Source organism: Chenopodium album, chromosome 5 (assembly GCF_948465745.1).
Source record: "Chenopodium album chromosome 5, dcCheAlbu1.1, whole genome shotgun sequence".
Taxonomy (NCBI): Eukaryota; Viridiplantae; Streptophyta; class Magnoliopsida; order Caryophyllales; family Amaranthaceae; genus Chenopodium; species Chenopodium album.
The window spans coordinates 74,225,122-74,241,716 of record NC_137838.1 but is presented as its reverse complement, the minus strand read 5'-3'; the positions used below and the strand labels follow the sequence as shown (position 1 = coordinate 74,241,716).

The 16,595-nt window shown below is 31.0% G+C and overlaps 2 protein-coding genes across 2 annotated transcripts; both read left to right on the top strand.

The window, feature by feature from the left end:
- Nucleotides 1-814: 814 nt before the first annotated feature.
- Nucleotides 815-6,842, top strand: LOC145633148 (glycosyltransferase-like At3g57200). Its single transcript, XM_081685428.1, has 11 exons — nucleotides 815-1,147; nucleotides 2,898-3,047; nucleotides 3,158-3,210; nucleotides 3,968-4,076; nucleotides 4,201-4,335; nucleotides 4,613-4,657; nucleotides 4,792-4,979; nucleotides 5,864-6,005; nucleotides 6,103-6,149; nucleotides 6,576-6,663; nucleotides 6,783-6,842. The coding sequence occupies exons 1-11, from the start codon at nucleotides 815-817 to the stop codon at nucleotides 6,840-6,842; spliced, it is 1,350 nt and encodes a 449-aa protein (XP_081541554.1).
- A 4,278-nt stretch (nucleotides 6,843-11,120) lies between these two features.
- Nucleotides 11,121-16,242, top strand: LOC145633147 (glycosyltransferase-like KOBITO 1). The gene is made up of 11 exons (XM_081685427.1): nucleotides 11,121-11,405; nucleotides 11,802-11,951; nucleotides 12,106-12,158; nucleotides 12,470-12,578; nucleotides 12,749-12,883; nucleotides 13,650-13,694; nucleotides 13,830-14,017; nucleotides 14,506-14,647; nucleotides 14,736-14,782; nucleotides 15,896-15,983; nucleotides 16,097-16,242. The coding sequence occupies exons 1-11, from the start codon at nucleotides 11,121-11,123 to the stop codon at nucleotides 16,169-16,171; spliced, it is 1,317 nt and encodes a 438-aa protein (XP_081541553.1). The 3' UTR covers nucleotides 16,172-16,242.
- The last annotated feature ends 353 nt before the right edge of the window (nucleotides 16,243-16,595 follow it).

Here is a 16,595-nt window from a genome sequence, read left to right as displayed (position 1 = left end):
TTCTTGAGTGCACCTGCAATTCTTTTGCGTTCGATGATAGAATACGTTCAAAACTCTGTGACCAAGTCTATCATTAATGTCTATGTAGTGCCTATTTATATTTACTGAGCTGAATTGAACTAAACTGAACCGAAATGAACTGATTAGAGTTGAGCTGAACCGAACTGAATTGATTGGAGTTGAGCTGAACTGATTGGAGCTGAACTGAATTGAACTGAAATGATTGAAGTTGAACTGAACTTAATATTTTATGAGAGAGCGAGGGAAATTAGAAACTGAACTGAACTGAGGAGCTGAACTAAACTGATTGGAGCTGAACTGGACTGAATTGAAATTAAGTAATTGTGAACTAGTACAAGCGCGTATGTAGTCCACTCATATTGTTTAGAAAACTTGTAACATTTTATTTACTATGTTATTATGTTAATTTGGGTCTACTCATGTATGAGCAGATTTTATTTTCTGGTTGATTTTGGGTTCAAGTCCAATAATTGAGTCATATTTGGTTCTATTGCCAAGCATATGAACAATATCACATAGAGTATAGGGTTATATCTTCCTAGCTTATGCATATTTCGAGTAAGTGATTTTAAAAAATTAAAGTGATTCAAACTTTGAGTCAATAATCAAGAACGAGTCAGTTTTACCAGGTCTACTAAAAAAAAAAAACTTGTATTTTAATTTACTAATTCAAAATCAAGCATTGAACAAAAACTAGATCAACGAACGGCAACGTACTCTTGTATATATTCTCTACATGCTTACGTTTACCCATTATTATATTTTCTTTTATTACATCTTATTTCATTCATCAATGGCAGGTCTCATTCATCCTCCAAAACTTCGTTCATCGTCATCATCTTGTCCAATATTGCCTTCGTACAAGACCAAAAACTCCGCCTTTTATAAACCCTCTTGGCTTTTCATCCTCCTCATCTTCTCGCTTTCTTTGCTCACCTTCTTCCGGCAATGGCAAAACAACGACGTCGACAACGTGACATACTTGCTCCACCAGCAACCCCGTGCTTCCTCTCTTTCGGCTAGTGATGAGTGCATCACTAGAGAGCTAGGTCAGAGCTCTTCCCCTGATTTTAAAGGTTGGAATTTTTTTGATGATGACTCTAATTTCACACAAGTTACACCTAAGGTTAGTTCATTTTTCTGATTATGATCATCAATTCATCATACAAGTCCTCAATCATATACCAAATTTTCATTGTAGTACGTCTCAAAGTTTTTAACTATTAATCACTTTTTAAATTTAGTAAAACAAAATTTTAACGCGTTTATATTTTATATTGTCACGTTCTCAAGTCATGTTATAATGTCACCATTAGCTACCAAAAAAAATGTGTAGCAATTTGTTGTACACCTACAAACTTTGATGAATTCTTAGCCTATTATGACCTACTACGTCCAAAATTGACTAGCACCTAGTTGGTTACCAACCAAGCGTCCAAGAACTAATTAGAGCCATGCACAGACCATTATGGTTTGACATAAAAATAACCGTGTCACATACTATTTGAAAGCTTTCTATTTTTTTAATAATAAAGACTATCTCGAACATATAGTAAAGTTAATTTAAATTAAAATGACAGTCAAAATTGAAATTAAGTTTTACCATTGTCTTTGAAAATATCATAAACTACTTTCATAAATAGTTATTAATTTTATTTTATATTCTTACTTTGAAATTGAATATGACAAGGATGATTATGATGATTATATGATTGTTTCGAACCATAATTTCTTTTGAAACTTCTAATCTTCATGATAGTCTTAACACACAAATCATTCTCCAAATTCGGTTTCTTAATAATTAAAATTCTTATTTAGTCAATTGGAATAATTATTTTATTACACAAATTTGGATTATGTTTTACTAAGTACATAACCATCAAATTTTATCCTAATTTTCCAATAACTCGTTGACACGTAACATATACATTTGCATGAAGATCAATTATTATAAGTGGTCGGCCATGACAGAAGCATTATTTAATTAGTCAATAGATTGAAGGCATTAAACACGTTAATACCAATTTACCAAATAAGATTCCAAATACCTTCACATATTCTTTAACGATACGATCCTTCCACTTCTTGCGAAAGTAGACGGCTAGACGTGCATTCTTAGATCTTACTAGAGATCTTGTTAGGTACAAGTGTGAGAAGTGTTTGTCCACATTGAAAAAGAAAGTAAAAGGCTTTCAGTTTATAACCCAAGACGACTATCATGTATTTTTATGTTCCCAAAACAATGAGGCCATTTATACAATTTGCTCGACTTTTGGTTACCCTTTTGGTTGTGTGGACATGAAGTGGTTTTGTTAGTATTTGTAAAAAAACGTCAAGTTTTATTTTGAGGATTGACATACAATTTGATAATTATATTTTTACATAATGACAAAACATCGTTTTTCTCTAAGAAAAAGCGCACCCCAACAAAATTTTAATATTACATCTGTTTTATATTATTTGCAATGATTTAACAGAAAGTAGTGAGGAAAAATAATATGAAACGGAGGTAGTATATGATTTGACTACCTATTGCATTGTTTAAATTTAATTCTTAGTTATGCCCCTGTTCACTTCACCTTAAAAAAAAAATATTAAGTAAAAGTAATTTCAGTTCAGCAAAAATAAGTTCACTTCAGTAAAAATAACTTTAGTTCAGTAAAAATAAATTAATTTAAGTTCAGCAAATCTAATTTTGTTTCAGTAAAAATAATATCAGTTCAGCGAAAATAAGGTGAAATGAACGGGTCTTAAAGTGTTGGACCGATCACTCGTTTCCCAAAAATTCCACATGTTGCCACGCCTTTACTCTTTAATTCTACAAAAGCAATGAGCACGAAACTAGTTAATATATGAACTCGTATGTATTGTGCTAGATATGTATTACTTCAACTACATCTGCTGGCCTAGAAGAAGTTCTTCCATGGATTTACTACCATAAGGTTGTTGGAATTTCATATTTTTTCCTTTTTGTGGAAGGAAAGGCAGCTAGCCCTAATGTGTCTAAAGCCCTTGAGACTATTCCTGTGAGTAATTAATTCATTTGTATAAATTAAGCTTAATTAGCTTGCTATATTTTGCCTTTGATTTGCTAATTTTTACACTTCTTTATTGGTTTTATTTGTCTTTTTCATAGGGAGTAAAAGTTATTTCTAGAACAAGAGAACTAGAGGACCAGCAAGCTCAAAGGTTCGTGTTCAATTATCTATATTTAACAAAATGTCATGATGACCGGGTATTTATGTTGTTTTATTTACCATTTTGCCATTTAATAAACAAATTTTGTTTATCAAAATGATTAATCGGGGCTTCCTCCAGGACAATATTTTTGTTCCAAAAAAAAAACATAAAGACAAAATTACACGATGAAAACTCGAAATAGATTATTATTGTTTAACTAATACTTGATGATATTGATATTTGCAATGTATGTCATCTTATTATATGCACAACCTTTAATCTTTTACAGTAATTAATGCTATAAACTTATTAGCCATATCTAAATTAGTCTTTACATAAATTAACTAAATAAATTGTATAATTGTATGTAATGTTATGAATGTTGATTGATGACTAAATACAATAGATAGAAAGGAGATGAAACTGATGATAATTGTATACAAGTAAGTCACACTTTAAGAATTGTAAGATGAACTTAATTATCTCAACTTGCTTGTTAGAACCTTTTCAAAGAACAAAAACTATTTATTCAACTAATATCTTCGTTTTATTGCATACTACATGTAATTGTAATATACTTCTATGAATCTGGCCTTATGATCTACTTTTTATGTTTTTTGTGTTCCTTATATACGTACTTGTATAATTTAAGGATTGAACGACTATATATGTGTGCAAACACATAAAATCCTACAAATTAAAAAAAAAAAAAAAGCTCCACAAATTTTGCTCCTAATTTAATTTATAATTTTGGATAAATTATCAGTCGAATTTGGAATGATACATGGCTTTCAACCGCCTTTAACAAGCCATGCAACAGTGCGTTATTTGTGAAGCAAACCCTCAACATGGAAACGGCTATAGTCATGGCAAGGGTATGTATGATGATGAACTATGATTTCAATCCAATAATAATAATAATAATAATACTGACCTTCTTACAATTTCTATCTTAATCAATTTTTTCTGTCATTTTGAACCTATAATATATATATGCAGGATTCCGGCATGGAGTGGATTCTCCATGTTGACACCGACGAGCTTCTACATCCCGAAGGCACTCAAAACTACTCAATGAGAGAGTTATTAGCAAGTGTACCTAGTGATGTTGACGCGGTTGTATTTTCAAACTATGTGAGTTAATCAAAGGATTTTATTCGATTCTAAGGTAGCTATATATAGTCTCTTTATCTCGAATTTATTGTTGTGTGCGTAGTTCAATTGGCACAACTATCAAGTTAGACGGCTTAAGACATACTTGCACATAGTATATATGAACACTAACATGATAAAGTTAAATTTAGGTTATGTTGAAAGTAAATAAATATATAATGTGATTGTGAGTAGCTCGAATATATGTTTTTTTGGGATATTTTAACCTAATGATTGCATTGGCATATTTTCCCCTTAGGAAAGTGCGGTTGAAAGGGATGACATACAAGATCCTTTCTATGAGGTAATTTTAACTAATTAGTTTGCTAATTAGCAAATAAACACAGTAGTACAGTACAAATGAAGTTCATTTATAATATGTCATACACTCACGTTTCTTTTACACGGTTCTAATCACTTTTAATGTCAATTGTATAGGTTTCATTATTCAAAAAAAATTTCGACCATCTTCCAAATGATTCAAATTTCGAACTTTACAAGATGGCAACCCGAGGTAACCCAAATTATTTCCTAACTTATGCAAATGGAAAATCAGCCGCAAGGATCCAAGATCATCTTCGCCCCAATGGTGCACATCAATGGTATAACTATGTCAAAGAACCCAAGTATGCTTCATCCTCCTTTTTCATAGAATATTTTGTACTCCCTTCGTTCCTAAAAGAACGACCCATTTGGCCTAATTTTAATAGAATGACCCATTTGTTTTTCCCAACATCTATTAAAATCACAAAATTACCAATATATCTTCAAATATATTTGTCATGTAGCTCCTTCTCCCTATTTTACCCTTGTATTTTTTTCAGATCTTTGTGCCGTCTTTCTAGGTACTAATTGCAAATTATTGTTGATTTGTGTTTTCCCATACATTTATACTGCAAATTAAATTTCTTAATACCCGCTAAATTAACCCAAATGGGTCGTTCTTTCGGGGACGGATGGAGTATTAATTAGCCTCTTCTTATTAAGATAAATGATTTCATAGTAAGTATAGATAAATGTAACGCATCAAATTACAAGATTTGCACTAGGGCCTGTTCTCTTCACCTTATTTTCAGTTCAGTTCAGTTCAGTTCAGCTCCAATAAGTTCAGTTTAGTTCTTAATTTCCTTCTCTCATAAAATAATCCGTTCAGTTCAGTTCAGCTCAATTTATATTAGTAAATCAGAACACGCCTTAAATCTTTTGGCTCATCACTCCACCATGCATGCCTCATTTGTTTAAAATTTAATTACTCCCTCCATAACAATCATGCCATATTAGTAAAATAACTAATTAAATGAAATATTTTAATATTCCATTTTTTAATAGATGGAAAAAAAAAATCCATTATTCATCAGTTTTGATAAAAAGCATCATAATATTTTTAGTTAAATTTGCTAGCTATCAATACAATAACTAACAAGTCCTAGCATGATTATATATGCACGCGTATGTAACATAAACATCAAATATTTAGTAACCAATGTTGTATCTTGATAACCATTGATAGAGAGATCACATTGGATGAAGCTGCAATTTTGCACTATACATATGCAAGATTCTCCGACTTAACTTCAAGGCGCGATAGATGCAATTGCCAACCTACAGAAGAGGATGTGAAACGATGTTTTTGGTTGGAATTCGATAGATCTGTATGTTACAACTTATTCATCATCATCTCCTTATAATAATTCTTGGATTTTCATGTTTATTATTGCTTCTAATGAAAATTGACTAGCTGAATTTCAGGCATTTATTATTGCTTCTACTGAAACACATGAAAGAATGCTTCAATGGTAAGAGAACACGCCCAAATTATTCACGTATGTACAAATGTATAATCTTGATATTGTATCGTAGTCCAACCATTCCATCTAAATAGAGTTGGTTTTTTCTGTTTCAAGTTCTAGCTTAGTAAGCAAACTTGACCATTAATATCTTTAAAAATTGATAGATTATAAATTATTTTCCTGGACCTCAACCATCAACTTAAACTTTTGGTTGAGATGACCCGTTAACATGGTATCAGAGCCATGTTAAAAAGACTATCTTAACCAAAAGCTTAAGCTGATGATTGAGGCTTAAGAATATGTTTTATACTCTATTAAAAATAAATGAATTAAATCATAGAATTAGTAGTTAAATATTGATCAAACTACACCTATAAGTAGATCTATTGTTTTGGTCTAATTCGATCTTACGCTTCATTCTTATGTATGTAGGTATCGTGACCATGTGGTGTGGGATAATGATAAAATGAACCGTAAATTATTGAAATATGGTATTTTTACTCGTATTTATACTCCCATGGTAAGTCTCCATACCAACAAAAATTACTTTGTGATCTCTCTCTATACACTTAAATTATACGAAGTATTTTGCTACAACAGATCTCGATGTCTCATTCATAAAAAAAAATGTTTTCACAGGTAATTATTCAGAAGTTAAAGGAATCCGGGGTTTTTGCTTCTATAATCTCATCGGCATAAGACACTTCACCTTGAATTTTAAATCATCACCGCGAATGAAAATATTTTCTTCATCAAAAATATTTATAGTCACGTTAAATCTATCGTTGATATGTAATTATGTATAAAGCATACAACTATGCAAATATTAGAGAATATTTTTTTTTTGAATAAAATATTATTATTCTTTGGAGAATATAGTTATAGTAATTTAGAGAATTTTATTCTTTGGAGAAACTTAAGGAGGTAACCATGTACTTAATTGCCCCTTTTTTTCTTTTTATTATTGAAATAAACTTCTTGATTTTGGCACTATTTACAAATTTCACTTTTACTATCAGTCTATTACCGATTGAAAATTATTATATACATGTACCGGGGTACAAGGTGCACAATCCAAAGTTTTTTTTTTTCCATTTGATGATTAAATGAGCAATCAAGTGTTTATAACAATCTCTCTCAATTATTCGAAAATTATTACATAAAAAAGTATAGTCATGTTGTATTTTGTTATATTCATCTCACTATACAGTTTCAAATAGCACTGTCAAAACGGTTTGACAGTTCGGGTTCGGTTCGGTATTAAATCGGGTCGGTTTGAAATCGGTTTAAATGTATCGCGGGTCGGTTTCAATTCGGTTTAAATAGTTATCGGTTCGATTTGGTTTTGGTTTATTCTTGAGCGGTTTTAATTAATTCGGTTCGGGTTGTAAACGGTTCGGGAAGTAAACGGTTCGGTACAGCCGGGTTGCTGTTTGTTAACGGTTCAGTGTAAACGGTTTTTATACCGGTTCAAACAGTTTCGGGTTGGAAACAGTTTCGAGTTAGAAACGGTTCGGTTCTTTTTTCGGTTCAGTTTTATTTTGGTTCGGTTTGTTAACGGGTTCGCCTTTTATACGATTTAACGTTATTCGGATCAGTTCCATTTCACGTTTACTAAATTATGGTTCAGAACGGTTTTTTATTTCAAAAAGTCGGTTTTTAATCGGGTCGTTTGGATTTGGACAGTTAAACAAATTTGGTTTGAAATTTCAGAGTACTTGCTAACTAACCTTTTGCTGGTTAACAAGTTTTATATCAAGCCGAGACTTCATCACTTTATATTTAGGCATTAGGCATTATATTATATACAAATACTCATCGATTTTAAAAATACATATCATGTTATTTTAAAGTTTAGTCATACTAATGTTACTAGTTTATTACGAAGTAACGTAGATTATAAAAGTTTAGTGTATTAATGAATTATTATTGTTTTACTATCACATTATTAGCTGCTTCTTATTCAATCATCTAATTGATGTGTCATAATCATGATTTGATGAGTTATTGTGAGATTGAAATTACAGTTTGATTTATAGACAGTTCGGTTTATAGATTTATACAATCATCTAATTTACAGTTTGATTTATAGACAGTTCGGTTTATAAACGGTTTGGTGCAAACAGGTTGCAGTTTGTTAACGGTTCGATGTAAACGTTTTAATTACCTCGGTTCAAACGATTTCGGGTTGGAAACGGTTTCGGGTTAGAAATGGTTCGGTTCTTTTTCGGTTCGGTTTGATTTCATTTCTGTTTAAAACTGGTTAGGTTTGTTAATGGGTTCGGTTCTTATACGGTTTAATTTGACATTATTCGGATCGGTTCGGTTTCGGTTTTACTTAAATACGGTTCGGGTCGATTTTCGGTTTTACAAAATCGGTTTTTAATCGGTTCGGTTCTCATTTGGGTCGGTTGATTTCGGACAGTTAAACGGTTTCGGTTTGAAATTTTGACAGCACTAGTTTCAAACTATTGACTTTTCATAATTTTGTAATTCATTAAAAATATTAACATTAAAGTGCACACATTGGCAAACATGTACAATGAAATTGGATTTACTAAAATAGAAATAAATAAGATGAAGTATAATTAAAGGAGTTAATCATTAATATGTTAACTTTCGTCCAAGTAAACCCACATTTTTGGGCGCAGATCCTCCAGCTCCAGTAATATTTGGAACTGGAGTTTACTCAATGTTTCCACTTTCTCTGAAAATTGGTGATTAAATCATTAAGTACATTCAAAGTGCTTAGGCGTAGTAATGTGGTACATTAGTTCTCAATTATGCCTAAAAATATGTTGTCATCCTTTCTTGGTTTAATTTCTTTTATCTCGATGTGGTATAATTAGTCACAACTCACATGTGAGAGGAATTGTTATTTAACAAAATTAGCTTACAGTAGACTAAATTGAAGTCAACTATAATGAAAATGGGTCTCCGTTAATAGTCCCTATCATTGGACACGTGGCCACCAATATTGGTTGAATAAGATCCATATTATTTTGTTATTTTTGGTATAATAGGAGATATTGTGTTATGTAAATATCTTTGATATTACATTATATATGTAATCATTAATTTATTTGATTCTTTTTTATTGTTTAGTAAATCATAGAGATTGTATTAAGTTCATACTCTTGTAACAATACTATATGATCAATTCATGAATATATTCAAACTATTAAAAAAAAAAGTTTCCAAAAAAAAATATTTAAACTTTTCAACATTAATCTCATTTTCATACATAACTCTATAAAGATCAAAATCAAATTCAAATCTTTAATATCTCAATAGATTAATTATTTCGAGAAAGATATTGTATTAAATAATAATAACTCAATAAGGGCTTGTTCATATTTACTTATTTTCAGTTCAGTTCAGTTCAGTTCAGTTCAGTTCGGTTCAGCTTCAATCAGTTCAGTTCAGCTCTAATCAGTTCAGTTCAGTTCAGCTCATCAGTTGTTAATTTTTTTTGTTTTAGATGTTTTAGCATATTACAACAACGACAATAATAATAATAATAATAATAATAATAATAATAATAATAATAATAACAATAATAATAATAATAACAACAATAATAATAATAATAAAAATAAAATAATAATAATAATAAAAATAATAATAATAATAATAATAATAATAATAATAATAATAATAATAATTATTATTATTATTATTATTATTATTATTATTATTATTTTTATTATTATTTTAAATTATATTCGTCGTTCAAAATGGTCACATGTTTTTTTATAGTTGAACTCATTGACAAAATGAGAGTACTACACAACAGTTACTAGCTTTCATAATCGGTTAGTTCTTCGCCTTCTTCTTCTTCATTAAGTTGCTCCATTACCTCGGCATTCCTCTGAATTGACTCCCATATCTGATCAGTTATTTGGTTTCGTACAATATCCATAGCTGCTTTTCTGTTATCATCGTACATAGTATGATCTTCTATTGGTCTCATGACTTCAACTTGGTGCGTGAATGGAATCCCCAGTTCATGTAAATGAACAAAATTGTGTAGAGTACAACAAGCAACGATTGACTACAGTAAAATATTGAAAAATACTTTATATTTTTATATATATTTAAAATATAATACACAAAAATTTAATAATTTAAAATATAATAATTTAAAATACACAGTTATTTTTAAAACACTATTATATTTTTCACAATCCACTATATATATTATCATTAATTTTCATAATCATTTTCATATATTTTTATGCATTTTAATTTTTCAGTTCAGTTCAGTTCAACTCCAATCAGTTCAGTTCAGTTCAATTCAGTTCAGCTCCAATCAGTTCAGTTCAGTTCAGTTCAGTTCAGCTCCAATCAGTTTAGTTCAGTTCAGTTCAGCTCCAATCAGTTCAGTTCAGTTCAGTAAATATGAACAGGCCCTAAGTCAATATGAAAAAATGACTTGATAAATTATCATACCATATACACTAGTAAAAATTAATCACAATCACTTGTCTAATCAAATTGAGATGATGAGAACATGACCTTTTATGCGTAATAAAACCTCATTTTACAACATTCATTATTGTATAAATTTTAGACAAAAAACTAAAAACCATCAGTGATAAATAACCAACCTTCACCTTATATATGTTGAAATTTGAAAATAATAGAGGCAACTAGCAAATAATAAAACAGATTACAAGCTTAAATGATATTGAATAAATCAACAGCTAATAATCTTAATTCTTTAGTCATACACTAACATGGCCTTACATAATAATTACACATTAAAAAATACAACTTCACATTACCTTGCCTCCCTCCAACTTCACATTCTCTAGTCAATGGTTTACCACTTCTTTAATTTTAGTTTATATTCATCTTAATAAATTAAATTAAACTAGTAACAATTAAATTAATACATATTCTTTCATATATAAATAAATATTCTTTCTCTCATTATTTTGTTTATTTGTTCTAAAACCTTGAATATTACATACAATGGTGGATCTTATTAGCCAAGCTCCTATTTCTTCATATCATACCATAAAAAAATTCATCAATAAAAACCTTTTACTTCTCATTCTCCTCCCTTCATTTGTGTTACTATTAACCTTTTTTCTTCAATGGCGAGGCGGTGGCATCGATCCGTTGACACGGTTGTCATTAGACCGTCCGATCACTTGTACTACCGCGGCTCCGGCGAAGTTGAATTCTTCATCAAATGCTTCCTCTGGTTTAAGTAGTTTCAAGTTTATGAACAATGACTCTGTTCTTACACCAAAGGTTAGCTTCTTTGAATTTTATGTGATTTTGGTTTTTAAATTGTATAAGGTGACATTTGACTTTTTACACGGTAAAAAGATGTTTAATTTTAAGTTTTTAACCAGTGTTTTGGATGAGTGTTTTGTGGTAAAATTTACTATCACTCCTAAGTTTGACTTTTTGTGCCTGACTTTATGATTTGACCTTTTTTTTTTTTTTTTTTTTTTTTTTTTTTAATATTACATACATTCTACTACTTTCGGATCGTATTATATGCAACTTTGAAATTTTTTATGTATCACAAATAATACCTCAAAGTTGCATATAATATGATCCGGAGGTAGTATTTATGAATAAATATAATTCTTATTTACGTATAATACAGAAATTAATTAAGGTATTTTGAAATTGTGTTAGATATGTATAACTACAACAACATCAGCTAGGCTAGAGGATATATTGTCATGGATCTTGTTTCATAAGGTTGTTGGCATTTCCAACTTTTTCCTCTTTGTTGAAGGGAAGGCTGCAACCCCTAATGCAACCAAAGTACTTGAGTCTATTCCGGTAAGTTAATTTATTTTTTTTAAAATAGTTTTCTGATATTAAGAACTATATTAATTTGCGTTTGATTTGCAAGATTATTGTCGAAAATATATACTACGTTCGTATTATGGTCTTATTATGTTTGATAAGAAGTATATATGTCATCTTGTTTCAGGGTGTAAAAGTTATACCAAGAACAATTGAATTAGAAAAACAACAAGCTAAAAGGTTTGTGCCTAGACCTAATATGTTGACAATGTTCTCTTCTTAAGTTTATAAATTGTGTAGTTGATTGAAATAATGCTATTGAATTTTCCAATAATTTGTTTCTTGTGAATACCATTAATGTATTTAAAAACACATGTATTCATGATTGATGATCGTGTGAATTGGTCTCAAATTTTTATCCTTATTTTAGCTGCATGTAAAAATAAAATAAAAAAAAAATACTTCGTATATATATAAGGAACAACCTATGAGTGCATAGACAATCCTAGAAAAAATCTTCACATGCTTTCCTCCTAATTTTGGTTTGCCAGTCGAATTTGGAATGAGACTTGGCTTTCAAATGCCTTTCACAAGCCATGCAACGGCGAATTGTTTGTGAAGCAAACTCTAAACATGGAAATGGCTATAGTCATGGCGAGGGTATGTCCTATAAACTTAACTCTTACAGTCTTACTACATACATTGTAATTTTTATATATTTATGACAATGTATGACCTAACAAAATCAATCCAATTACGCAACACATTTCCTTGAGCTGATAAATTGATGCCTTTATGTTTTGCAATGTTGATCGTTCCTGTTTATGCAGGATTCTGGTATGGAGTGGATATTCCATATTGACACTGATGAGCTCGTGCATCCTGCAGGGACTCAAAACTACTCAGTAGCAGAGTTATTAGCTAAGGTTCCAAGTGATGTTGATGCAATCGTACTTTCTAATTATGTAAGTAACCTTCAAAATAAGATCATTGTGAATATCTTGATTATATATGTTGTCCTCTGTTCTTCTTTTTTTTATATATATATTTTTATTTATTTTTGTCTTATTAGTTTGGTTGGGGCTACTAGCTACCAATGGATAGTGAGCATAATAATGTAAGGACATCATATTATTCCACCAAAAAAAGTAGAATTGCTTGAACTAATTGAATTGGAATATATAAATTGTCCTATAATATATAATAGTTTGTATACATGCAAATTGCTATACTATTATGCAAGTAATTATATTTGAATAAGGGAACACATAAGCCATGGCCTATAATGCTCTCTTTCATGGTATCAGAGCCCTGGATTAGGAAATCATCTAAGAGTGAATTTTAGAAATTGAACTCAGGCTAAAATGCTTTTTAAGAGCAATTCCAATGGTTGCTTTTAGGGACTAGCTTGTAATTTTAATAATTTTCAAGCTAATAGCCAATCCATTGGAGGATAGTTTAATAATTAGCTTGGCCAAGCTAATGCCAAGCAAATTAGCTTAGCTAAGCTAATTAGTTTAGAAATTAATTGTCTCTAATAAAATACTAATTATTTAAAAATAAAGCTGAAAAATCTAAATGCTAATTAGCTTATCCATTGTGGCATAAATTAGCTAGATGGAAAAATAACTTTGCAATCCTAGGTGGCATGGCAATTAGCTTGCCGTTGAGTTGCTCTCTAAATACTTTAAACCCATATTTTACAACTGACTTATTTTATTTTGATTTCAGGAAAGTGCGGTTGAGAGGGATGACATCAAACAACCTTTCATTGAGGTAAGTTCAAATAATGTGCTGCTATTTTCAATTGGAAAAAAAAAAAAAAAAATTGTCCACGTTTCACTTCAACTTATCTATATACTATAGCTTGATTCCTACATCTAAATTCTAAAGTCATCCCAAATATTATAGGTTTCATTGTTCAAAAAAAATTTCGCTCATCTTCCAAATGATACAAATTTCAAATTGTACAAGTTGGCAGCTCGAGGAAACCCAAACTATTTTCTTACTTACGGAAATGGAAAATCAGCAGCAAGAATACAAGATCACCTTCGACCCAACGGTGCCCATCGATGGTATAACTATGTCAAAGAGCCAAAGTATGCTTCATCCTCCTATTCACAAAGTATAACCAATTTATGTCATCTTGTATGTTTATGCTAAATAATACCTCACTAATTAAATAAGGAAGTGAATAACTAGTACCGACCTTATAAGTGAGTACACACTTCATTAGTATGAGGCTGTTTGGAAAAGTGTGGCCAAAAACAAATCCGTGCGGATTAGGCCCAAAGCTGACAACATCATACTAATGTGGAGTGTGCGTGCAGCCATACAGTACAAGGTGGGTAGGGTTTAGTAAGGTCTAGTCTTGTCTATTTAACATCTAGTCATGCTAAATTATTTTGTCCATACATGTATACAAGTCAAAATGGATCTGAATCAAGTTTTGTTCGAATTGGTTTCAGATCGGGTTAGTTGAGCTAGTTTTAACACCTCACTTACACACCTTGTTTAGTTTATACGGCACCTCACTTACACACCTTGTTTATGAGGAGTAATAGAGTTTCTTGTTGATCATTGACAGAGAGATAGACTTAAAGGAAGCTGCAATTTTGCACTATACATACGCAAGATTTTCCGACTTAACTTCAAGGCGTGATAGATGTAAATGCCAGCCTACAAAAGATGATGTCAAAAGATGTTTTTGGTTGGATTTTGATAGAAATGTATGTATTTTGTTCTTTTTTTACTTCTCATTGTACTCTCTTCTTTATTTTGGCCTCTAATTGTGAAGAAATTTTTATAAAACTACAGGCATTTATTGTTGCTTCTACGGAAACACAAGAAGGAATGCTTCAATGGTGAGAAAATACGTACACACAACATTTTCTTTTCCTTTTTTTTTTTTGACATATATATATCAATATATGCTCGCTAAGTAAAATTTAAGTATTACAAACTAAGTAAAAAGTTTTTTAAATTAAAGTACTCAAAAGATCGAGCTTTACTAAGGGTCTCTTTTGGTTGACTTTACTGAACTTATTGGAGCTGAACTGAAAATTTTATGAGAGAAGGAAATTTAGAACTGAACTGAACTTATTGGAACTGAACTGAACTAAAATAATCTGAAGAGAACAAACCCTAAATCTTTTGTCACGTACCAAGAGAACAAATTAAACAAAAATACAAATACTTCACATTTTCACACATGCATATTGATATTGTTAATCACGCATGCATATTGATATCGCTAAAGTATTCCTTAGTGTTATGTATTAGTAGGGATGTCAGTGGGGCGGGTCAAGTAGGAGACCCGCCCCATCCCCATGGGGCGGGGATGGGTCTCGATTTGGCGGGTGGTGGGGCGGGGATGGGGATAAAAACCATACCCGCCATGGGTGATGGGGCGGGGGTGGATTTTAAGTTGTACCCGCCCCATCCCCGCCCCGCTTCGTACCCGCCCCATCCCCACCTCATACCCACAACTATATATCTTTTAAAGCAAAATTACATACTTTTATTCTATAAAATAATTACATAAAATACAATATTAATTATAATACTTTGTACGACACTTATATTATAACACAAAAATGTGTATAGAATGTTTTATTTTATAATTCGTATTAATTATGTAAGATTGTGTATTTGAGATACGGATATTAGGTGGATCTTGGGTGGGGATTAGGCGGGTCTTTGGTGGGGATTAGGTGGGGATGGATATCCAAGTGGGGGGTGGGGCGGGGATGGTTTTGGAGTTGTACCCGGTGGGGTGGGGATGGGGATGAAAATTGGACCCGCTGCGGGGATGTGGATGGGGGTGGGGATGAAAATATTAGGTGAGGATGGGAAGGCCAACATCCGCCCCGCCCCGCCCCATTGACATCCCTATGCATTAGTACTTTGATTGGCAAATAATTATAAGTTTGTATATGTGATTATTTTTTTTAGGTCTAATTTTATTTTTTATGTAGGTACCAAGACCATGTCGTGTGGAATAATGAAAATGTGAACCTAAAATTTTTGAAATATGGAATTTTTACTCGTATTTATACTCCCAAGGTAACTTCATATACCATAAACATTACTTTATGAAATATATGACCCTTTCAATATTTATATTTTGTGCCAACAAAATCCATATTAATACTTATTTCTTACCATAATTCTCACAGGTGATTATGCAGAAGTTAAAGGAATCAGGAATTTTTGCGTCATTAATGTCTTCAACAAGCACTACTTCACCTTAATCTCGAATCATCATCAAATATAGAACATTGATTATAAGAGAATTATACAAAGTATATATATTATTCTTGGAATAATAAGATAGGTCACGAAAGATATAACGATACACATACATATGATACATAATCTAACCTTCTCTCATTTTAGGCAACGGTGTAAAATAACATTATTAGAGATTTGAGTTCTAGAATTGCAAATTAGATCGATATAATAATTCATTTCAGGAATCTTTAATGGTGATTATAGAGTTAAGCGATGAATTGATGTTGTAAACAATATTTGATTCCAAGTTTTGATCACTTACATACTCCTTTGTATAATTTATTATTACCAAGCTAAGGTAGATTATTAGAATACCTAAAATGTTCTTGTTTATTTATTACTCTTTTGATTTGAGTATTTTAGTGTAAATATTAATCTTAACAT